General features: G+C 33.0%; 1 protein-coding gene across 1 annotated transcript in view; it reads left to right on the forward strand.

Annotated features, from left to right (window-relative positions):
- LRP1B (LDL receptor related protein 1B) overlaps positions 1-25009 on the forward strand; it is a 2016348-nt gene that overhangs the window by 1987320 nt on the left and 4019 nt on the right. Inside the window, exons 87-89 of the mRNA XM_030916410.1 lie at positions 12840-12916; positions 20591-20681; positions 21819-21963. Of these exons, the coding sequence (XP_030772270.1) occupies positions 12840-12916; positions 20591-20681; positions 21819-21963 (313 nt within the window). The remainder of the gene's footprint in view (positions 1-12839; positions 12917-20590; positions 20682-21818; positions 21964-25009) is intronic.

Below are 25009 nucleotides of genomic sequence, written 5' to 3' on the forward strand. Positions count from 1 at the left end.
TCTCTAAGAAAAGAACTAGACAGGCTTAATATACCATGTCTTAACTTACTAGAAAAACTTAATTTATTTCATTTTCTCTTTTCTTTGCCTTTTGTTTGTTTTGTGTTTTTACTTTGTGATTGTCTCTCAAAAACAGGTGGAGAATAAGAGGAAAGTCAGGTATATCCTCCATCCTTTGGAGCCTCTGAGTGTATTTGAGGAAAAAGATGAGGCAAGGAGAAATACAGTCTGTGCTTCAGGCATTTGAGTGGTGTGAGATAAATGGTGCTGTTGAAATAGTATTGGACAATAACATTAGACCATGAAATAATTCTCGGGAATATGGTATGCTTAGCTAGAGTTTGAAATTCATTCTATAGCAGTAGAGGAACACTGATAACATTTGAAATATGAAGTGTCACAGCTATATGAATGTCTTAGAAAACACTATGCAGCCATAAAAAAGGATGAGTTTGCGTCCTTTGTAGGGACATGGATGCAGCTGGAAACCATCATTCTTAGCAAACTGTCACAAGAAGAGAAAACCAAACACCACATGTTCTCACTCATAGGTGGGAACTGAACAATGAGATCACTTGGATTCGGGAAGGGGAACATCACACACTGGGGCCTATCATGGGGAGGGGGGAGGGGGGAGGGAGTTATACATGATATAAATGATGAATTGATGGGTGCTGACGAGTTGATGGGTGCAGCACACCAACATGGCACAAATATACATATGTAACAAACCTGCACGTTATGCACATGTACCCTAGAACTTAAAGTATAAAAAAAAAAAAAAAAAAGTCTTAATGACACAGTGATCTGATAGAAAAAGATCCCATTGGTTTGAAAAATAGATTTCATAATTACTCCTAATTTGCAATGTAAAGGAAGACAAAGATTTTTCAATTAAAAAATGGCTAGTGGGTTTAATGGTAAATAAGGCACAGAAAACAGTATAGAGGCCCGTCTATACTGTCAGGTCTCCACGTTGTTTTGTTTGCTCAATTGTTCTTCTCTGAACCTCTTTCCTTATCTTAATATGGAAATTGCAAATGACATCTGTCTCTTTATATATATTACCTTTTTTAACATTCAAAACAATCTAAAGAACATAGAATATTGTCTTCAACATAGTAAACCCACAAAATGAAAATTTTAAAACCACTGCAATAGACGAGAAACAAAATAATCAGAACTTGCTATAATTTGAACTTCTAGGAGTCCAGCAATAAAATAAGAGTATTTTTTAAACGTGCTTGTTATTCAAAAATTAGGTAAAATTTGGCATAAACGAAAGGTTAGTAGTGCAATGACAGTGACAGTAATAACGACTGGGAAGGGGGCTACAATATGTGCGGACAGCTCAAGTTCTGTTTAGGGTGTCCTCCCTCAGTTACCTTAGAAAATATGGGCAGGAACTAGATCTTATATTTTTAGAGTGGATATTTTTTAAGGCAGAAGGATGCAAGATGAATATGTAAGTACCAAAGGGACATTCATTTAGAGAGTGATCTGAATTAAGCACTTTATCATATTCTTTAGTTTTGTGATTGCTCCAATCTAATTATTGTATTAAGTGTTCAGCATTATTTTCCAAGTCCTTAGGGTGAGTAATACATAAGAAAATGCACAGGTATTGGAGAAGCTTTTTTGGAAAGCATTTGGGAGGAACATAATGAGTTCTGTTTCTGTCACAAGTTTTAGAAAGGTAGGAATTATTCTTCTACATTGTGATAACTAATTATGGCTTTGGTTCCTCAAAACATTGGCCTTGCAGAAAGGAGGCTGCCCAATTTGCTCTTCACCGGTCCTGCTGTCAGGCTGAGCAGCACTCCTCGATGTGGACCAGTGACCTTGTGGCCCCTTAGAGGATGCTTAACAAGAGACTAAGGAAGTTGTCATGAGTGATTTCAAACAGACCACAACTTTACAGCAGGGATATTGAGCAATTCAACTTCAGCAGCCAGTGCTGTCCACATTTCAAAAGTCAAGACATCGTATGTCCCTGATTTGCTTTCTCCCTCTTGGCATATTTTCAAAGAACAAATTCTGAAATGTGCATGTCTTTGGAGCAGTAAAGGCTGAGAAAAACTGTCACATCAACGTCTATCCTTTATGATTCTAGGTAAGAGGTTGTAGGTTACTTTAGCTTTCGCCATGCTAGTCATGCCACGGGGAACAAAAGGAACACAGATGTCATATTTTTCTGTCCAAGTTTAAACTCTAGTTTGTGCTTTGAGGTACAAGTGACACTGCTTAATAAAGAACAATTAACGTAGTTGTATATCGGGCAGCTATTATCAAGCAGTTCTGATGTCATCATGTTATTTTCCCTTGATTTGGGACATATTCTTAGCCTTAAATATAATCAATAGTTCAGAATAACCAAATAAACCAAACCCAATACATTATATATTATTTGCATAACTATTAACTGTTTATCCATTTAAATTATTTTGTCTTTATTAGACCGCTTTTCTTAGATTTTACTGCTATAAACAACCTCATATTTCAGATGTTTATAACGACAGAGGTTTATTTCATGCTCATCTTTCATGCTTAAACAAGTCAATAAAATTAGATTAATTAACCTTCAACCTAGCACTTGATACAAAATTAACTTTTACAATTCCTAGACAAGAATTAGGCTCATATGCTTACCAAAAACATTTGCTTAAGAATAGAAAATAGATTAATAATTGCTGATATTATCATAATTTAGGGAAATATTTTGTTTCTCCTTTTTTCACATTAGGATGGTAGCAGAAAAAGCCATCATGTTAAAGGAGTAGAAAAACTTAAGCCTATTTTTTTCTGTTGGGAATAAAATGAGACATTATAATTATATGGATATTGGTATGCCATATGCACTTTTTAAATTTAATATTCATGTTATTTATCAGCAGTTAAACTAACTCAGATGATACAAATTTTATGTACATTTTATCTCTTAATCTCTCAAAAAACCTGCAAATTTTTTTTTTTTTTTTTTTTTTTTTTTTTGCTGAGTTTTATTGCCTTACACAAAGAAAAAGAAGGGTTGGGTGCGGTGGCTCACGCCTGTAATCCCAGCACTTTGGGAGGTTGAGGCAGGCGGATCACAAGATCAAGAGATCGAGACCATCCTGGCCAGCATGCTGAAACCCCATCTCTATTAAAAATACAAAAATTAGTCGGGCGTGATAGCACATGCCTGTAGTCCCAGCTACTCAGGAGTCTGAGGCAGGAGAATCACTTGAACCTGGGAGGCAGAGGTTGCAGTGAGCTGAGATCGTGCCACTGCATTCCAGCCTGACGACAGAGAAAGACTCTGTTTCCAAAAAAAAAAAAAAAAAAAGAAAAAGAAAAAGAAAAATTAAAACTGTAAAAGAAGAAAGAAAGTAGATTTAAGGGGAAAACTAAGGTTAAAATATGAAAATATAAGAGGCTAGATCTGAGTTCAATGTGTGATGCATGCAGGAAGTATTACTCTCCTTTCTTATTAGAAATGAGTAATCTGAAATGAGGTGACTTGCTTGAAGATACATGTTTTGTAAGCAGAGGAGTCTAGATTTCAACCCAGGCCTGGCTAATTCCAAAACTCACATGCACTATTTGTGTCATCCATACCAGCACTTAAATTTAAAATAATCATTTATTTAAATGAATTGATGAAATTAAATTACATTTAATTGTATATTTGTTTCTTTTTTTTATGTAAAATCGTTTTTCACATTGAAGTACCCATCAAGTGAACACTTCTAAAATTAAATATTTGTCATCCTGGGACAATAACTGAATGACACACAATTTACATGACTGAATGAATACAATTTACATATGCCCAAGTACTAGAATGTAATCATCTCACTTAAAAATGGAAGAATGAATGAATTAAAGAATGAGTGAATAAAGAAAGAAGGAATAAAATTTAAAAACTTATTTTCTCTGGTCTTATATGTAAAAAGTTTCCCATAGTGGATTAACCTTCCTTTCAGTGAGAAATGACTGGTTGATAATTAGGTGAAAGCATGTTCTTATGAATGATGCTATACATTCTTTGCAGAATAGGGAATGCACACATATATGAGACTTCTATATATGTATGTGCATTCCTATGTATTCAGCTATGCCTCTTCCATGTTTTCATGCATTCATCTATTCATTTGTCAAACATCAAATATATTGATCAGCAAAAGATATCTACTGAATATTTACTGAATACTGTTCAAGAAATGAGGGAATACAAAGATGAATAATCGATAACCTCCACCTCTAGGTAAATCATAGTCTAGCATAGTCACAGTCAAAGGTGCCTTTAGAAATTTATGAGTGCATATATAAGTAGAGAAAAAAAATAAAATATAGCATATTTGTGATTATACAGTGATCAAATATGTAAAGATATTTTTGACTCACTCCAAATAGTATTCTCTGTAATGTAAAATACTACTTTAATATTTTGTACCATTTTAGATTTAGTGAAGACATTTGTTTCTACTTTCTGAATCAATTTTTTGGGCATTGCCTGCTTAAACCTTCTCACTTTGGGTCTAAGAAAAGTAATCTAACACTGGGATTAGGAAAGAAATGTGTGTGAATGGGTAATTTTGTCATAAGCTTTCAGAAATTTCTGTCTGCAACATCTTCCTACAAATGTTAAACAAATCTGGTAAAAGTTTTATGACTAACATTTATGCAAGATAGACAAATTTGTTAATTCATACTGAAGCTTAATTTAAACAAATCTTTCTCATTTTATCTGTTTATTTCAACTTTTTGATTGCATTATTTTTAAACAATTACAAAATTTAAAAATATATGGAGAGTGTAGTTTCTAGATTTTGAAGACGGCTAAATGCTAAGTAAATGGGTAGTTGAAATTGACACTAATACAAGGTCCCTAGAAAGCTTTGGTGTTACATTTTGGTAGCTATGTAGAAATCATTAAGAAATCTTGGGGCTGAGAGTGCTGGCTCACTCCTGTAATCCCAGCACTTTTGGAGGCCGAGGTGGGAGGATCATGAGGTCAGGAGTTCGAGACCAGCCTGATCAACATGGGGAAACCCCATCTCTACTAAAATTACAAAAATCAGTCTGATGTGGTGGCACATGCCTGTAATCCCTGCTACTAAGGAGGCTGAGGCAGGAGAATTGCTTGAACTCGGAAGGCAGATGTTGCAGTGAGCCGAGATCGTGCCACTGCACTCCAGCCTGTGAGATAGAGTAAGACTCCATCTCAAAACAAAACAAATAAACAACAAAAACAAAACAAAAACAACAAAAAAAGAAATCTTGGAACTAGAACAAGGACTATGCTGAAGTACCAGATATCCGATCCTATTTGTATGTCTTATTCATTTCCCAATGTTTCAGACTTTAAAGTGATGAAGTAGCTAGCATCAGTATTTCAGCACAGGAGCATTGGAACTGAAAGTGAATTGAATATTTTCAGAGAATCAGAGTTAGATATTGTACTAATTAAGACATTCACATACTCAAAACCTTGTAATAACACCTCCTGATATCCTACTATTGCCCTAAATTTGTACAGAATAAATAAATATATGTTGAACAGTGCTTAATAACTGCAGTTGAATATGCTAGACATCACCTTTATAATTTCAGGTCTCATCACCCTGTACCTCTGAAACCCTAAGAAATAGGAAGGGCCTTTGTTGAGTTTTTGTAGAAGAAATCTTTATTGTTTACTCTCGCTTTGCCCTAAAGCATAAGATATTTAGGTAGCAAGCTAGCTACTTTATCTGCATGGCACTAAGTATTGAGATTTCTCCCCAAGGCTTTGTATTTTTAAACCAATTTTGGAATTGACCTTCATCTTGGGAGTTTTCCACTGGTATTGCAGCACACATTCCATTTTTCTTCCCACCTTTAGCTCTAGAATTGTAACCACTGTTTCTAATGTAATGGCCTACTTTTATGTCTTCAATTACATCTACCATATTACTTAATATTAATTTTATGATTGTTCCTTTTCCTTTTCAGTTGATGCATGTAATATATTCAATTGAAGAGAAATTGTCTACCCACTCAGCCCACTCAGAAAAATACCTGTGTCTTCCTCATCAGCTTTCAGTAAAATTTTCTCTAGAATATCTAGATGATAAAAGTTTTCCATCACTGGAGTTTTTTTTTAATACATATGTAGTCATCATTGAACACTTCAGTGACCACTTCTACTCAAGTGGACTGCACAACATTTTATGTTTAAACATTCATACTTAAATCACCCAAACTTAACAAACTTCCTTTTATGAATCATTTCTTGGGAAACTAAATTTTATCCTCTCCTTTATGTTTCTCCTCCAGTCTTAGAATAAATTACTTAAATAATCCATTTTATTAATTTCATTTCTTTCAACAGAAACTTCTCATTAATTTTTACCTTTTCCTAAATTAATTATTAGTTCAATAAACACTTTATTGAATATGGCATTTCTCTTTTTACTTTACCACATTAACGCTTCTTAGAAATCAAAAACTCTGATCAAATTTTCTCAATATTACAATAATATTAGTTTTGACTTACTGATCTTATCAGTATTAGCTAACAAATGTTTAATGTAATAGTTTAAAACTAGGTATTTTAATGTATTATTATAGAGTTGAATCAAGTAAATTTATTACAACAAACATAAATTTAAGATACTACTTTAAGCTATTTGAATAAAGAATGCAAAGTAACACCTAGCTATTCTCATAGAAAACATAACAGTCAAATTTGGATTGAGAACAGTATTGAATAAATAGAAATTATAGTACCAAATGAATGAAATATACAGTAACTTGCTGTAGACATTCAAAATTGTATGAATTGAGACATACGTGTATATTTATGTTTATACATTTTAGATGAATTTATAAATGATAGATCTTTAAAGATATATTAGATACATCTACAGTATTTTGCAACACCACAAAAATGTGAAGTTGATTTCAAGAAGGAGATTAATATGTCCCTCACTGTCATGGACAGGGACCGATTATTGGGCACAGCTGACCACAGGTCCAAGGCAGTGTGGTAATTCTTACACTTTTACAATGGAAAAAAAATGCATTTATTTGCATTTGTTTAAATAATATTTTTACATTTAAATTAAGAGCCTGGTACTCTCCTGGGCATGAGAAAGAAAGGAAAAGCATTTCTTCCTACTTCTGTATTGAATTAAAAGGATCATGGCATTGTCATCTAAAACAATGATGAAATAATAGTGCTATATATATCTTATTTCTACCACTTATTCTGCTTCTTTGGGCAGATTATTTGAACATGCGCTTCCTCATTTTATACAGTGTATAATGTCTACTCATAGGATTCTTATAGAATTTAGATATGAGAATATTTTTATATGAAAGTACCTATACTAGGGTCTAGCACAAAGTTTAGTGTTAACTGAACCTCATGTAACATCTCACATAAAAGTCGAGATAGAAAATTTTTGAAGCATGTTATAAAAATTAAGAATCCTTATGTATACATGAAATAATTTCATCTAAGAATTTTAAAATTACCTAATTTGATCTATTGTTGCAAAAAAATAACAGATGGAAAGGTTTTAAAGTAAAATTAAGCAGATGAATAAATATCTAAGTATCTGTCCCAAAATGCTAGGTTTTGTTGTTGTTTTCGGGTTTTTTTTTTTTTTTTTTTTTTTTTTCCCATCTTGCAGTGCTACTATCTGCAAGGGAAGTGAGTACAAAAGACACAAGGGATACATAGAGCGTAGACCTTTCAAGTGAGAAATATTATATAAATATAGTTTTATATGCTCACCACCAGAAGAGTGTAATTTGATGAGTTAACCAGAAAAAAAGTATTTTGCAAGTAACTGCATTTTTCTGATTTTCTTCACTATATGAAAATGCTTTTGCATAAATTGATGCATAACCTGCAATCATATTTTTTATTTTTATTAAATGAGATTTTAAGTGCACTGAGACATGCATGACACCATGCACAATTTTCCCAAGGCTTCTTTAATCCCTTTGTGCCACTTATCTTTTTCCCGTGTAGAGAAAGAAAGGGGTATATTAAAAGATTTTTCCTTTCTGAATGCCTCCATCATCATGGTTAATAAGGGCAACCTTGCACGTATATATGAGGAGAAATTCAATTTTAAATTGCTGTAAGGTTCACCTTTGAATTTCACTGTGGTCAGAAGAATCCCATGACCTTTAAATTTGATGAAAAGAGAGAGCAGATATTAATCTCATTATTTTATTTTGAAGTCCTCCCAAAGTGGGTGACTCTAGACCACATTTCTGCAAAATGACAAGAGCAGTTCATCTAAATTGATCATTGTTACGGGAAGGACAATATCTGAAGATTTTAATATACCTTCAGTTTTTTATATCTCATTTTAATTCTCTCTGTAATAATTACTCGACTATTTCAGAGTTATTATTTTAGACAGTTTAAATATATGTCTTACAGTTATGCTACTAAATGTAATAACGTTCATTTTAAAGATTATAGTTTGTCCCCTTATAAAAGCCGAACTTATTTAGATATTCTAAAAGTGTTTATTGTGTCTCCTAGTAATGTTTGTACACTCTTGCTTTTATACAAAGCTATTCCCTTATGCTACAGAAAATTATAATTGAAACAAAAAATATTGTAGCTATACAATAATTACACAAACTGCTCAGGGACAGGATAAATTAACTCACCATGTGTTTCATACAGTAACATTCAGATGAGAATTAGTTACAAAAAATAAATAAATAAGCACACTCCAGGTACTGTGTAGGGAACTTCTACCTAGCTTGTATTATCTTTTGAGCGATCATGCTGGGCTTGTATATTATTATTCTCATCCTCACAATAAGACATTGAACGATATTTAGTATAAGAACAAAGTCTGTAAGAATATAATAATAATAATGTATCTCAAATATTTCTTGAAGTGTGACTTGTGAATTATTTATATCAGATTCACCTTGTTGAAATGAAGAATGCTGATCACAATCCCAAGTTACTTGAAGAATTCTCTGATATATGGGGCCCCAGAATCTGAATTTCAACATTTCTCATTTTTCATCATCATTATTCTAGTCTGGAACATAAGGGAATAGCATATGGGAATACCATAAAATATGCTCTAATTAAGAGCACTTATAGATACAACTATTATGGAAGTGGAAGAATAAGATTAAGGAAACAATTTAGCATTAAATAATGCTAGGAAAAAAGAGAAGTCAAATAATGGTAAATCAATACCCTTTACCATGCAGCTATTGACAGCAGGAAATTGCTAAGAGCGGTACCTTCATTTGATGATGTAAAGAAAGAAGGATAAATAATTATTTGAATAGTCAATAAGTATCTATTTACCCACCTACCTACCTGTCTATCTATCCATCCATTTGTTCCTGATCAATGATACTTAAAATTCACAGAATTGTTTAAAATGTTAAATAATTTACAGTTGTATAGTGATCAGTACATAAGATAAAGCTGATTTTCATTGTCCGAAGACTAAGGGCAGTGGGAAACGTCTGCAATTTTAACATGAATGATACAGAGCTGTTTGCTATGGTGAGGAAAACAAAAAAGATTGCCTAGCACAGGGCTAACTTGAAGATAATTGTCCCCGGATGAATAGCAGAGAACAGTGGATTGCAACAGTACATATTAAAGATGACCAGTACATGGACTATGGATTTTGCTTGAGGAATAATAAAAAAGGGATAGATGCCAGAGAAATTATAGTCAGCATGGCTATGCAAATAATTCAGCAAGGAATTGGACAGGAGATTTTGATGATCTGCACATATTTTATTTCTTAAATGCTCTGCCATTAATGGCTTTGATCATTGTAGTCTACTTAAAGTATGAAGATTTATGGGTTGCTGTAAAGATGGCAAAAATACTTGGTCTTAAATCAACCACTGGAAGAACTCGTGGAGCAGCAAATGTCTTAAGTTATAATTTTGTAAGGTAGGCAACAAGAATAATGATTTCTATTTAATAACCCAAAAGAGATTTTCTAAGACTGAGACAAATGCAGAACAGTGGAACATATTTTATCTTTGGCCATAAAACATTATTTTATAAGGAGTATAAGGAGAATGGCAAAGTGATCATCAGCACATTAAGATGTATAACTGTTGGCCGGGCGTGGTGGCTCAAGCCTGTAATCCCAGCACTTTGGGAGGCCGAGACAGGCGGATCACGAGGTCAGGAGATCGAGACCATCCTGGCTAACACGGTGAAACCCCGTCTCTACTAAAAAAAAAATACAAAAAACTAGCCGGGCGACGTGGCAGGCGCCTGTAGTCCCAGCTACCCGGGAGGCTGAGGCAGGAGAATGGCGTAAACCCAGGAGGCGGAGCTTGCAGTGAGCTGAGATCCGGCCACTGCACTCCAGCCCCGGCGGCAGAGCGAGACTCCGTCTCAAAAAAAAAAAAAAAAAAAAAAAAAAGATTTATAACTGTTAAAATTAATTATTTCTCCAGTACAGTCTTTGAGTTTTTTTCCAATATATAATAAGTAAAATATTCTGTAAAGATTATGAATTTAAATGGGCTCCCACAATTTAAAAGAGAAGAGGATTATGAACACTAGCAGGTGACTTCTTTTATCTATCATAAATACTGGACCCTAAGCCATGGATAAATTAGGAAATTATATCATAATATTAACAAACACCTGTCCTACTTAAATAATTCTAGAATTTGGAATAAGAATCACACTATCCTTATTCTCTTTATTTAAAAACCTCTTTCTGCTAATCTGGAGATCTCAAAATATAATTACTTTATAAATTATTAAAAATACGTGATGTTCATGTCAGAACAATAATATGATCAAGTAAATTTAATCTTCTAATTCTCAAGCAATTCCACTTTCTGACTTCAAAACTTTTCCAAAAGTATACTAATGAGTCCCAGAGGTTCTTTTTTCAGTAACACAATAAAATATGCCTTGGGTCACTTATCTAAGATGAACCTGATTTAGTTTTTTTTCTCATTTAAATGAGATAATGTATAAAGCAAATTTTGATATTTTAATCAATAATGCAAAATAATTGCACACATGTAGACTTGTACACAACAGCTATTAATACGTAATGAAATAACTAAGCAGTCAGCATTAGTTTTTCGTTGGAGCATATGAAATATTCTCAGGGTTAAATTAGAAAGATTTGACAGATGTAAAGCTACATAATACAAAAAGCATTTCACAATCATTAGAATTCACTCCAAGAACATGTTTGCAAAATGTTCCCAAATATATTATTTTGAACTATCTGTGGACTGTTTCAATGATTACAATATATGAAGAATTGGAACATTTTTCTAGATCATTCATCAGCAAATACCACAAATTGAAAAGAAAAACAAACACAATGATTTTATTTGTGTTCACTTTATTCTAATGATTTGAAAATATCCTTATTTCATTACTTAACTTTATTAATACAGACAGAGTTGTAGACTTGGCCTTAAATGCATTTATCTGTGTTAATGATTTACTTGTATTATGGTTTATAATAAACATGATGTATAGAAAATTATGTAATTTGTAAGTTTTTATGATGTAGCAACAATAGTTGAGCTAATGTATGAGTGATGCCCTGAATCATAATGTAAATAATATTAATGTTCATTTAAATCATGTTCCATATTCATAGTTTTAAATTTATCATTATTAATTAAATAACTCTTATCTAATAGTATCCTTATTGCCAATTGTGTTCACGTCTATGTATGCTTCTTTGAAACACTTTTATGTTTATTATTTGATTTTGTCAGTAATAATGATTTTATGAGAGTTTGCCCATGTTTTAGGACAGCCAATACTGATTTTATGACTATCACAGATAATTCATACAGCATCATAGAAGCTTAGTTCAGGAAGCAGCCTCAGATATCAAAATTGGCTATGTCAGAATTGGCAGAGACACTGAATTTGCAGTTATTTAGTTTGGCCCACCAGGCCCAGAGAGTTACACTTGGAATGGCTCTGGAAGCTGTTTTTTTATTGTGTACAGCTATTCTTGATATGGTGGTATTTGACAGTCATTTTAACTAAGAACCGAAGCCAATTAAATTGTTTCTCTGTGGATTTCCTGTGACAGATGCACAAAGGCATCTTATGTTAGCCAATAGACGTTGTTTAAACACAACTAAAACTATTCCAGCATTTATTTTGATGCAACTAGCTAATTTCATAGTTGTGATTTATGTTCAAATAGTGGCTTTTAATCAGATCTATTATTGTCTTCTATTTCTTATCATAGTGTCACAGTACTTACATGGGAAAAACAACTTCTCCCAATAAAAACTTGGGCACATTCTCGACTTCATGTTAATAGAAGTATGATTTAAAATGGGAAAGCCCTGTATTTTGTTATCTCTACTTAGGAGAGTAAAAACTCCACAGCTTGAACTATAGACAGATGACTATTTGCTCTTTGATAGTTAGTTCCACTCTGTACTTAGAACAACCAGAAAAACAAGTCACAGATACTTATAGAAGGATTTGCTTAACATGCAAACTCAATTTTTGTAAGTGGCCACTTGTAATTTTCCGTAACTCTCGAATTAATTTCCAATTCTTAATCAAGATTTCAATATTGCTATAAAATGTGCCAATTTTAACACAGAATAAGTAAAATGTCTATAAATCTACATTTTAAAAAGTATTTTAACAAGTGAAGTCCAATGAAAGTTACACTCAGCATACTAACAATATGCAAGAAATCAGCAGAAATCTCTATGTAATATTCATAAATTTGTGCTGACTGGCTCCTGTAACATTTCATTTTGTTAAAATCACTACATTAGCAGACTGCTGGGCTTTGTTATTCACTGATCTGTTTTGTTTGTTGTTTGGATATTTTTAGATGCTCTACCAACTGGTCAGGCACACAGTGTGAAAGGCCAGCCCCAAAGAGCAGCAAGTCTGATCACATCAGCACAAGTAAGTTTCTCAGATTAATATTTTGGGTAATCTACACTGTATATAAATCATTTTAATCTCATTATTGAGTGAGGTGAGTCTTATGAAATCTTCATGGAATTTTATAAGAGATTCACTGCAATTGAGGTGTTTTTTAAAGAGGAAGCACAGAGCTCTCGTCTAATTACAGGCTCCAGTGTGTTCGTGTTCTTCTAGGCTGGGAGAGTTTATCTCAAATTTGGGGAGTTTTCAGAATGCACATCTGCTAACCTAGCATAAGCTTTTCTTTGGAAATGTTCATCAGCTGCAAAAGTCGCAGATACCACAGTGGAAGTGAAAATACTCCAGGAATAAAACTAATTATATGTTTTAATTAGAGCAAAGTGTATTGTCTTAGAATGCATTTCAATGTGCCATGGGGGGGAAAAGACAGACTTTATTGGTTAGTCTGAAAGAGAAGCAAGTTAACAAGCAATTCTTAACAAAGATCTACATTGATTTATTGCTTCTTTATCTTTGAAGTATTGGTTTTGAAGTATATTAAAATATAGATCACCATTTTTGCAAATTTTTTTGTGCAGTCATAGTCTTAGGGTCAGGTGTGTCTATATCATCATTGTGTGTCTGTGTACAGTTTCTGACAACCTGAAATGTTATAAAGTTTTCAAAATAACAGTCAGAAATAAAATTTGCAATTCACACATGTTGTCATTAATTTTACCATGAGTGAAAAACCTTTGAAACAATTGTATTGTCTATTGGGTGTAAATAAATTTGCGAAGGAAAAATAATATCCTTGATGGAAGATTGCTTACCTCAGCAATTTTTCCCTATTCTTTTACTGCTGGTGAGAAGGATTTCATAAAAACAAGCAAAAAGCATACTGTTTCAGAGTTAGTGAAAAAGAAAAGAGACTATTAAAGTATAAAATATATCATTTCTGTACCCTAGAAGCAGGCTTCCCATCTTTGCTGACATTCCCATTTGTTGTCTCTGTCTTCAGACAGTTTTGTCCAATTTTTCCCAATTTAGAGGTTAATTTGGATTTATTAAGCTTGGGCATCTTTGAAAAATGGAAAATAGGTCTAGAATAAACAGTCTTGGCATGAATATTTAAATTTGGATAGGTGAGGTGAGGTGATTTTTGGTTATGGAGCATTTTGAGTTGATCTTAGAATTTGTGTGCTCTTCTTAGGTCAAGGAAGGGAGAGGTCATAGGGAAGCTATGACCATATAATTGTAGGAATAGAACACTGGGAATTGGGGAATTGGTTGATAAAAGGTTAGCAGTGGCAAAATGTGTCTTGCCTAATTTGATATGCAAAAGAAAAGAAAATATACTTTATATCTCTTCCCAGGATTTAGGGCTCAAACTACTATTACCAGTAATAACTCTGGAGGCATACTAATTTATATGTGATTTTCATAAACTATTTTCAAAATTCAACAATCATTGAGAGCATTAATGAAAGAAATGCATTTGAAGTTATCAACCTGTAGAACATGCTTCCTTTATAAATTAGGAATTGAAAAGATGCTTTAGCCTTTTTAACGGTAGTTTCTCAATGATCAGATATAAAAAAAAAATACATAGCCTTTTTAGAGCATCAACAAAAATTTTTAAAAAATTTTAAAGCTCTCTGACAAGAAATAGCATAGAATGTGTACTGAATTGGGAAATTTTGTATACGCTCCATCCACAAAGTGAAAGTTTGGTGTTTGGAAAATGGATTGGAGCTAGAATGCTCCAGGCATTCCTGTTAGAGAGTGGGGTCTCCAATGATTTGCATGGGCAAATGTAAGAAACTGGTTTTAATTACATGCAACAGTTCTAAAGTAAAGAACATCAAATAGGGGAAAGAGTTGCAAATAGTTGTAACCCTTTCCAAAGATTCTGAAGCTCTTTCTCCCATCACTAATTTAAAGTCATGAAATTTAATAGAATTATCAATGCATTTTGAAAGGGCTATTAGCTACATGTATGTCACATTATCACAAACTTGAGCAAAGTTGACCAAATAATGACTCTATTAGACGCTTATCATCAGACATTTATGCTTAGAGAAACTTGACTCAGCAGCTCTGAAAGAAGGGAAAAGTTAGTTAAACTGACCTTTCCCATGAAAGAGGATTACTTTTATTCTTTTGGGTAAAATCTAGTGATTTTGAATGGTTGTCAAACCTTCCCCAAACTTGAGCAGAAGTCATCTACCCAATAAGAAAGATGAAACTTTAGGAATGTGTTTTCAAATCTGCATTTCCATCATCAGTGGACCTTCGTTGGTGTAGTCCAGAATACACTGCCTCTGTCTGCCTAATTACTATCAATTTATACAGAGATTTACTTTTCTCATTTGTACATGGTCTTCATAATCATCTCTGAATAGTGGTAGTGATGTTCACTAGCTTCTGATGTTTAAAGTATCTAAAAAGCAGTTTGTGAAATTAGGCAGATCTGTTATCTAGGTCTTTGTGCTCAGGTTCCATTTTCAAAATCTAGTCTGACTCTTCTGAAGATATTTTGAAGAGTTTTAAACTCAGGATGATAAAATATTCATTGCATACTTCTATTTTAAATTTACATAAAATTTTAAAATTTACATAAAATTGAGCATTGAATGATCAGTGTTTGAATTGTGTTATTTGTTGTATCTGCTGAAATTATGAAAGATAAAAATATATCCAGCATTTGTGGTACAGTAGAGATGCTGTATTTTACTATAGTGACAATAGGGGCAAGATATCTGTTAGGGGGTCATTGTATCTCTTTTTCTACTTTGTCTTTATCATTTTATATTATCCATTATATTTTAATACAGAAAAAACTGGTTATATTATACCAGGAATTATAAATTTGCAAATATAGAGATATAACTGAAAAACGCAACAAAATAATGTTTTCTTTTCATTTCTCCCAAAGCAAAGGTTTATCAAGTCTCTGCTAAGTGTCAAGTACTGCACTAGATTCCAGAGACAGGTCAGTGAGGAAGGCAGACAGTGCCTCTTCTCATGAAGCTGAGGTTCTAATGGAGTAAACAGCAATAAAACAAGGAAGCAAATAAAAAAGGAAATATTCAAATTTAAAAAGTGATTGTGAGTTTTGATTGGCCCGTGAAGGAAGCAAAAACAAAAAATAAATAAAAAGGGCAAAGATAGAGACTGTCATGGGAAAAGTGGGGCCAGGAGTGCTTTCTCTGAGGAGGTGATACTTCAACTGAGACTTGAGGCTCAAGGTACAAGAATAAAGAACAGCAGATACGGCCGGTCACGGTGGCTCACGCCTATAATCCCGGCACTTTGGGAGACCGAGGCGGGCGGATCACAAGGTCAGGAGATCGAGACCATCCTGGCTAACACGGTGAAACCCCGTCTCTACTAAAAATACAACAAAAATTAGCCAGGCGTGGTGGCGGACACCTGTAGTCCCAGCTACTCGGGAGGCTGAAGCAGGAGAATGGTGTGAACCCGGGAGGTGGAGCTTGCAGTGAGCCGAGATGGTGCCACTGTACTCCAGCCTGGGTAACAAAGCATGATTCCATCTCAAAAAAAAAAAAAAAAAAAAAAAAAAAAAAAAAAAAAGACAGTAGGTACAACAACCGTGGAGCAAGAAAGAGTTAGATATGTCCAGCAGACTGAAGGAAGACCAGTGTGCTGGTATCAAGAGGACAAGAGTGGTACAAAGTGAAGCTAGAGATACAGGACCAAGATGATAGGCAGCCTCTTGAAAATCACTGGAAGGATCACCTTTACTAAGTTGGGAACGTATTTTCTTTACAATTTTTAACATTACAATTTACCAAAATGCTTAAGAGAAAGCATGCTAATTTCAACAAATATATATACTCCACAGTTATACATATCTATAAACATAAACTTAAGAACATGTCAAAGGAAGTCATTGTAATTATGTAATTTATGCTAATACTGTTCTATTGTAAATTTGATCAGTAAGTAAAATATTCTCTTCCTCTGACCTTCATGATACTGAACACTTCTGGTTTCTCTTCTACCTCTTTTGAAGCAACTCTTTCTTTGTGACATTATTTTCTTTCTATTCTGCTTGGTTAATTTACCTGTTTATCACTAGATACTCTCCCCTTGTCCTGGATACACTTTCCTTGCCAAGACATAAATCCTTGACATGAGTTATCAACTCTGTTGATTCCCCAAAATTCCTGTGCTCGATATTGATTTATCTCCTAAGTTTGAGACATATATTTCACTGCTTGCTTGATATATCTGTATCTGTATCATCTATATTCCACAGTAATCTTAAGCTCAGTTCCCAAATGATCTCATCACCACCCCCTAACCACAGTCGTTTTCATATACCTTATTTTGCCTGTCTGTCCATATGGATGGCTGAAAGGTGGTGATACTTTAGCTGAGACTTGAGCTAATCCACCTGGCTACGGAAACAACACATAAGTTCCATACTTAACCTTCTCTTTGCTTTCCTAAGTTGAATCAAACAATAAATTCAGTAGATGTCCTTCCTAAATTTTCTTCAACATCATCTTTTTAAAAAGAAAAAAAAATAGTACAATTGCCCATCTGATTTATATGACTTACACACTCTTTCACAATCTCACCTCTGCTTTTCACTGTAGTCACATCTCCTTCCAGCACACTCCTCCCACCCCAACTGTTTTTCCTTAATCGTAATCCTCTTGGCCTTTAAAGTCTCTTCATGAACTACAGAGGACTTGCTCCTTAAACCTCAGAGACACACGAGTCCTCCTCCAGCCCAGATCTAGTTGAAGGCACCTCTTTTGTATTCCCAGAACAATGCATACTTTCCTAATAAGGCATCCATGCTACTATAATGAATGAACTCATTTGTTTGTCATCTTCTGTTATACATCAAACAACGTAAGAGAAGGGTCATTTTATTCTCAGTGTGAAATAGAGTATATGTTGAGGGTCTGGAGCACAGCAAGCACTTAAGATATATTTGCTAAATAAGAATGGAATTTATAGACCCTATGAGATCCTAAGGACTGTACTATTTGCAGAACAAAGAGAAACAGATTGTGCCCTCAAATATCTCAAAAACAAACTGATACAATATATTGTGAGAAGTGCAAAATAGAAGCATGCACACAGTGCTATAAGAACATGTGTTTTGATTGTTTATTAAGCGTGTATGTAGCATTTTCTATGATTGGCATAATCCTATCTATAATACTGTATGATAACTATTAATGATGATACCCATATTATAGATGAGTAAACTGAGACAAATATAATTAATGTGCCTAAGTCTATGTTGGTAATGAATAGTAAAAGTGAGGTTTGAATAGAGGTATCCTGGCTCCAGAGTCCATTATCTCAACTGCTGTGCTGTGCTAGCTGTCCTATGGAAAGGGGCTCTTCAATACAGCACTTACAGTTCTTTCTTCTAATGGAAAAATGTTGCATGATGAGGTTTCAGAACCGTGTTGCAACAAAGACTTGCTCTACTTTTTAATGGGAAACTTGTTGAGCTATCCCCTCCACCCTTAATAAGTACAGAGTTTACATTTTTCAACCAGTTTCTAATACTCCATTAACAATGTACTGTTAAAAAATCACCTACAATAGGGATTGGTCATTGTATTTACAGTATGACATTTACTGTCATATATACTAGGAAAAAATACTTATTTTTATAATATCTTTATATAATTTTAAAAATACCTGTGGTTTTCAGCAATAAAAACTATTTTATAAAATTTTAAAAAACTTGCCAACATTCTACCCTGCATTATTTATCGGTGACACTAGGTATTATAATGGTTACTTTGATTGGTTACATAAACATATCAGAAGTCTAGGCTCTTAAACACAAAATGCTATAATATATGAGATTGCAGCTGCCATCTGTGAAGGGAAAAAAAAGAAACCCTTTATTTTCTAGCATACTTAATTAACAGCTTTCTACCTCACAGGAATGTCAAACTGTAGAACAAGTAAAATATATTTTTAGAAAATGACTTACAATTGCATTGAGAGAAAATAAATTTTATATAACCTAAAACTATATTGATAGGTATTTTACACCCACCAATTTTACACAAATTTTAGAGGGAAATGAAGTAGATAAATTTATAAAGTGATGATCAATCAGTTGAAGTCATAGTTTATGAAGAAACCAAGCTGTTCTCTGGTATTTAAAACTTGTGAACAAATGTTAATTATCATCCAAGGTGCCAGATTCTCTACTTTCATTAATTGCTAATAAATTACAGATGCATATAAAGTTCACTTTCCCAAAACAAAGGAGGTAATATAGTAATATCAAACACAGTAAGTTCTCATAACTATGTGAAAAAACAAAATGACTTTTACATTTTAGAAAGTGTCTAAAGAAGTGGATAGAAAAGATGGTTATTTAGTTATTTTACACAAGGTATTTCTCCAAGTCCTAAATTAGAGATTTATCTTATACACGAAATTTTCTTAAAGAAGCATTTTTGGTATTTGGCAAGTAATCCAGTATGGGTTATCTCAACCAGATATCCTCTGGCTATAAAACAGGTCTATGGTCTATATATCTATAATACAGTTCTAAGTGGCTGGTTATTGTGCATAATATCACCATTAATTTCTACCTTGATATTTTCACATGCACATGTATCTGCAGAAAAAATTCATATACTTTAAGACTTCTTAATGTTCTATTCTTAATCCATTCAAGATCTCCATGTTAAATTTTAACTAGTTTTTGGGCTGCTTGGTTTCTTAGGTTAACTGGTGATTAAGTTGACTTGACTGTATCAACCAGAGGTTTATTCAAAGTAGACAAAAGCCTTTGTTTTGTGTGTACTAGATATTTTTCAATAAGAAAAGTTAACATTAGCTATGTCATACTTTCCTGTTATCAGGCAACCGTGTATTCAGTTTTCTTCCTACAATAAGTGACATTTGGGTATATTCTCCTGTGGGTCACATTATTAGCAATGGGCTATTATTGTCTGCCTACTCACTGACTAAAAATATCAATTACCCTATTGCTAATCTATTATATAAATGGAAAATAAAATCTCCTCCACTTTGCCTCCTCCCTGTGCTCAGATGCATAAATACAAAGACCAAATTTCACTGATCACTTTTGAAGATATATTCTGTTAGTGCTAGTACCTAAGACCTTTCTCATATATGGAAGAAAGGAAAATAATTGACATTTGCCACATAAGCCAAACTCCCAACATATGTCTTGCTAAAACTGGATACCCCTTTTGTTTTACCAGGCTGCCACCTAACTTGTCACATGGACCCCCGACCAGAAAGTATGGATAACTAAAGGAACAAAGCTAAGGGTGGGAACGTGGTCAGTGAAACTGTGTAAATGTTTATTCAGTCTTAGCTGACTTAAAAAGAGGTACTAGCATGTACTTTAATCATTGCAAGTAAATGTGTGATGGGAATTACTAAACACAGACTGACAGAAAACATCAGATCTTTAATCTCAAGGTATTTAAATGCAACACATAAATGAAAGATATCTAAAGAAACATTTCCATCAGAGCATGTGTTTAAGAGGAGAGTAATTTTCCAATAACATAATTATGAGCCTGAAATATAAACATTTGGGCTAAGCTTTATTTTTATTATATCAATGGTCAAGTGATTTGGTTTAATAAAGTATTTAGTTGTATCAATTTTTACTTCATTTTATTTATTTCTTCATCTATTCACTCATTTATTTTCCAGGAAGCATTGCCATCATTGTGCCTCTCGTCCTCTTGGTGACTTTGATAACCACCTTAGTAATTGGTTTAGTGCTTTGTAAAAGAAAAAGAAGGTAAGATGCAATATTGTAGATTAGCAGTCAGTGAATAAATCACACAACTAGGTGCAGAAACATAATGTTTTTTTTTTCATTTTTTAAAATATGATTTAGTTATGCCAACTATAAATCCAATGTTTTTGAAATCATTTTATACCTCTCTTTTAAGTGATTTTAATGTAGACAATTCTTCTCCCATATTATGTTAATGGAATGGTCCATTTATATATTCTAGCAAAAGTACCAAGAGATCATATTATTCAAAAGTTAGGTAGAATTTTACATTTGCAGTTGTCTTTCCTTGAAACAGCAAGGGTCTCTGAGGAGCATCTTTTTATATTAATGTGTATGATTAGTAATGTCAATACAGTGATACTGATATGCATATGTACATCTCCAGTTTGTACATTTCATTCACAAATAGTGCATTGATTTAGATATATCTTTTTAGAAGTATCATTACAATTTATGTGAAAATGAACTTATAGATCTAGAGGAGTAGGTTGTCTGGAGAAAGACGAGAGCCATGTGTGCTCACTTATAAATGACCATGAAATAATGTGTACACACGGACACAGAGTGTAGGGTGATAGCTATTAGAGATTTAGAAGGGTGGGGAATGAAGTGCGGTGGATGATGAGAAATTACCTAATCGGTACAGTGTACATTATTTGGATGATGGACATACTAAAAGCCCAGGCTTCAACACTGTGCAATATAACCATGTAACAAACTTGCACTTGTACAAAATAAGCTTAAAAATCAAGAGCTTTTGAGTCACTATTTGAATTATGTAAATCAGGATTCTAACCATGTAACTTGGAGACTGAAAACAATCTACGAGTTTCTTTTGTTGCGATAGTTTTCAGAAAGGAGAAAAAATAGAATTTAAAAAGATAATTGATTGGTAAATATTCAATTTCAAATGATGTGGTTTTAGCTATTTAGGAGGTATTTATTTCCAGTGTGTTTTTATTAAGTCAAACAACTGGGAAAATGGCCTATCAAAGTACTACTTTTTGTTTCTCTGTTACCCGACAAATGTCATTTATTCAATTTATTTCAAAATAAGTAAATTTGTAAATATGATAATTTCATATACCTTGTGATATTTATACAAAACTCACACATATTAATGTTCATATATTCTAGGACAAAAACAATTAGAAGACAACCTATTATCAATGGAGGAATAAATGTAGAAATTGGCAATCCATCTTATAACATGTATGAGGTAGATCATGATCACAACGATGGAGGTCTTTTAGATCCTGGCTTTATGATAGACCCAACAAAGGTAATATGTCTTAAGATAATGGGTAGTGAGCACTGACATTTTTGAGTTGCATCTCTGTTTTATGGTTCTGAATTTCACCAATTTTCTGTTATCTGAAGTTAGAATAAGAGACTTTAGGATGTATTGAATGATATAGCCTCTTCTAAAGAGAAAGTACAATTATGGACTGCATTCATCTGAAGCTTCAAGTTAGTGTAATACATCTTAGAAAACATAATTATTTGCTCAGTTCATTTATAAAGATGTTATTTATTTTATATGTTTTTTATTGAAAAATGACTCATTATCTGTTTACCTAAAGCCAATGAAAAACTCATTTAAAAATTGTTTCAGTATTGATATCACACAGCAAATTGTTTAGGTCTTCTTCAGGGTGTGGATAGATATATAGATAGATAAAAGTCTATTATAAAGTAAAGCTACTGACTTTCAAGATTGAAACGTATGCAAGGAGAAGACCAACACATGCACAGTCATATCTATATAATGCACATGCACATATCTAGCGATATGACTGAAAAGTAGTTTGGTGGGATATTTCTACCCAATTCCTCCCAGTATTCCTTACAGTGTGGTTCTATGGGGTTTTAGTTTGGTAAGAACTGGATACTAACAAGATAGTTTCGTTTTCATCACTTCAGACATGGCATCCTTCTTTTAAAATTTATTTTTTGTTTTAATTGATGCATAATAAGTAGGAAATCAGTACATTGAAGAGATATCTGTACTTCCATGTTTTTTTTACAACATTACTCACAATAGCCAAGATATAGAATCAACCTAAATGTGCATCAACAGTGAATAAAGAAAATTATATTCAGCCATAAAAAAGAAAGAAATCCTGTCATTTGAGGCAACCGGATGAAGCTGGAAAATATTGTTACTTGTGAAATAAGCCAGGCACAGAATGACAAATACCACATGATCTCACTCACATGTGGAATCTATAGAAGTTAATATTGAAGTAGAGAGTGGAATATAGGTTACTAGAGGATGGAGAGGGGAGGAGGAAGTAAGATAGATGTTGGTCAATGGGTACAAAGTCACAGTCAGATAGGAGGAATGAGTTTTGGTGTTCTATTGCACAGTTAGGTGATGGTGGTTGACAATATTGTATTGTATATTTCAAAATAGCTAGAAAAGAGGATTTTTAATGTTCTCACCACAAAAAATCATAACTATATATGAAGTGACAGATATGCTAAATACTCTGACTTTATTTTTCTGCAATGTATACATGTATAAAAACATAACACAGTATCTCATAAATATGTATAATTTATGTAAAATAATTCTTTGATCAAGTGTGTTGAGGTATTAGCAAATCTAGATATACAGCTTAGTGTAAAAATCTTGATCGGTGTGTTTTTAAATATGAAAGAGTACAGTACTTTATTGTCAAATATGTTGTTTCCAGTAATGTTTAAATGACGAGCCAGATAAGCTGTGTCCCTGGACTTCTTCGTAATTAAATTACTTTTGAGAAACATTTTTCTGTCATAATATCCTTACTAGTTTAAAACATTTCATTGCTACATATAGCTTGACAATCCACAGTCTTTTAAATTTAAAAATTTATTAGTTTTTATTACTATAAGCTCAGGTTGGCAACTTTTAAGATAAATAGCTAAATGATACAATTATCCAGTTAAACTTGTGAAGACTTACTTCACTGAATTATCTGAATATTCTTTCTCATAATTTTAGAACTTTTTTCTCTAAATTAAGAGTATCAATTTACTATTATGAAACAATTTTTCTTGGCTTATTTATTTAATAGTTATTTTTCTGACTTATAAAAGTTACTTCATCAAAATGCACTTTTACATTGTAAATATCCAATGTGGCCAATCTACATTGAAATTATTTTGCAATCACAGTCACAGGTGTTCCTGAAGGAGTTGAATAGGATCCCACATATTCAATCTAGTTCTGAATCCATGATTAGACTTTCTAAGCCTGAAATTGATGCTCAAATATTCACTTCTATGAAAATCAATCTTTTCACATGGATACATTGTGTACTGTTGGACAGTACTATAATATTTTTCTAATTAGATGTAATTTTATAGTTATTATTTATTAATTAATTCACTGCTACATCTGAAATTTTTCAAGGAAAAAATCCTGGTATCCTTACATTTGATATTTTCTACTTTAAAATATCACAGAAGTGGCGATACAATACATATTGTTCACTGTGTATCTATTATATCTATTATATCTATGAAGGAGAAAGACATCTTAAATAATAGAGTTCTGAAATTCTTTGCATTTTTCTTAAGAATAAAAATATAGTAGTCATACATATAATATAGACTACTGAGGATATACTTTATGCATATTTCATATGAAGAAGGGTTCTTACTTTTTCCTCGTCACTTTTATTTCTAGTGATAGAATTAATCCAATTTTGTACACTTAAAGACAATAGCTTTTTATACCACATTTAAACAATTTTCACATTTACTCTAGGAAGATAAACCTATGTTTCAGTGCCACCCAAATGTATTTTAATGTACTTAGAGCATAATACTCAATAAATATTTACCAATTTGATGACTGACTAACCAAAATTTTATCAAATATGACTTAGATGACTGAGTCTAGCTGGATCCTGATATTCGAATGTAAATGTGAATTGTTGTCAAATGAGTAACTACAGCTAGTTCTAATAGGTTAGGCAGTAGTGAAAAACAAAGGGTCACATTGAAGCAACCTTAATAATCATATGAATCTTACAGAATATTCGCTCTGTTGCAAGGCTTTGATATATGCATGGTCTAATCAGTATAAATTATATTACATATGAAAAAAATTTTGTAGAACACTCGTTTCTGTTATTTTCGAAGAGGCTAACATTTCTAGTTCAATGGTATCTTATAATCAAAAGGATTGAAAGTACTTAACACAGTTCATAAAATAGATTTGACTATGGGAGCAACCACAGAATAGTTTGAAGAGTGTAAAAGAGATAAATTAATATGTACTAGTTTTGGCCGGGCGCGGTGGCTCACGCCTGTAATCCCAGCACTTTGGGAGGCCG

Source organism: Rhinopithecus roxellana, chromosome 14 (genome assembly GCF_007565055.1).
Source record: "Rhinopithecus roxellana isolate Shanxi Qingling chromosome 14, ASM756505v1, whole genome shotgun sequence".
Lineage (NCBI taxonomy): Eukaryota > Metazoa > Chordata > Mammalia > Primates > Cercopithecidae > Rhinopithecus > Rhinopithecus roxellana.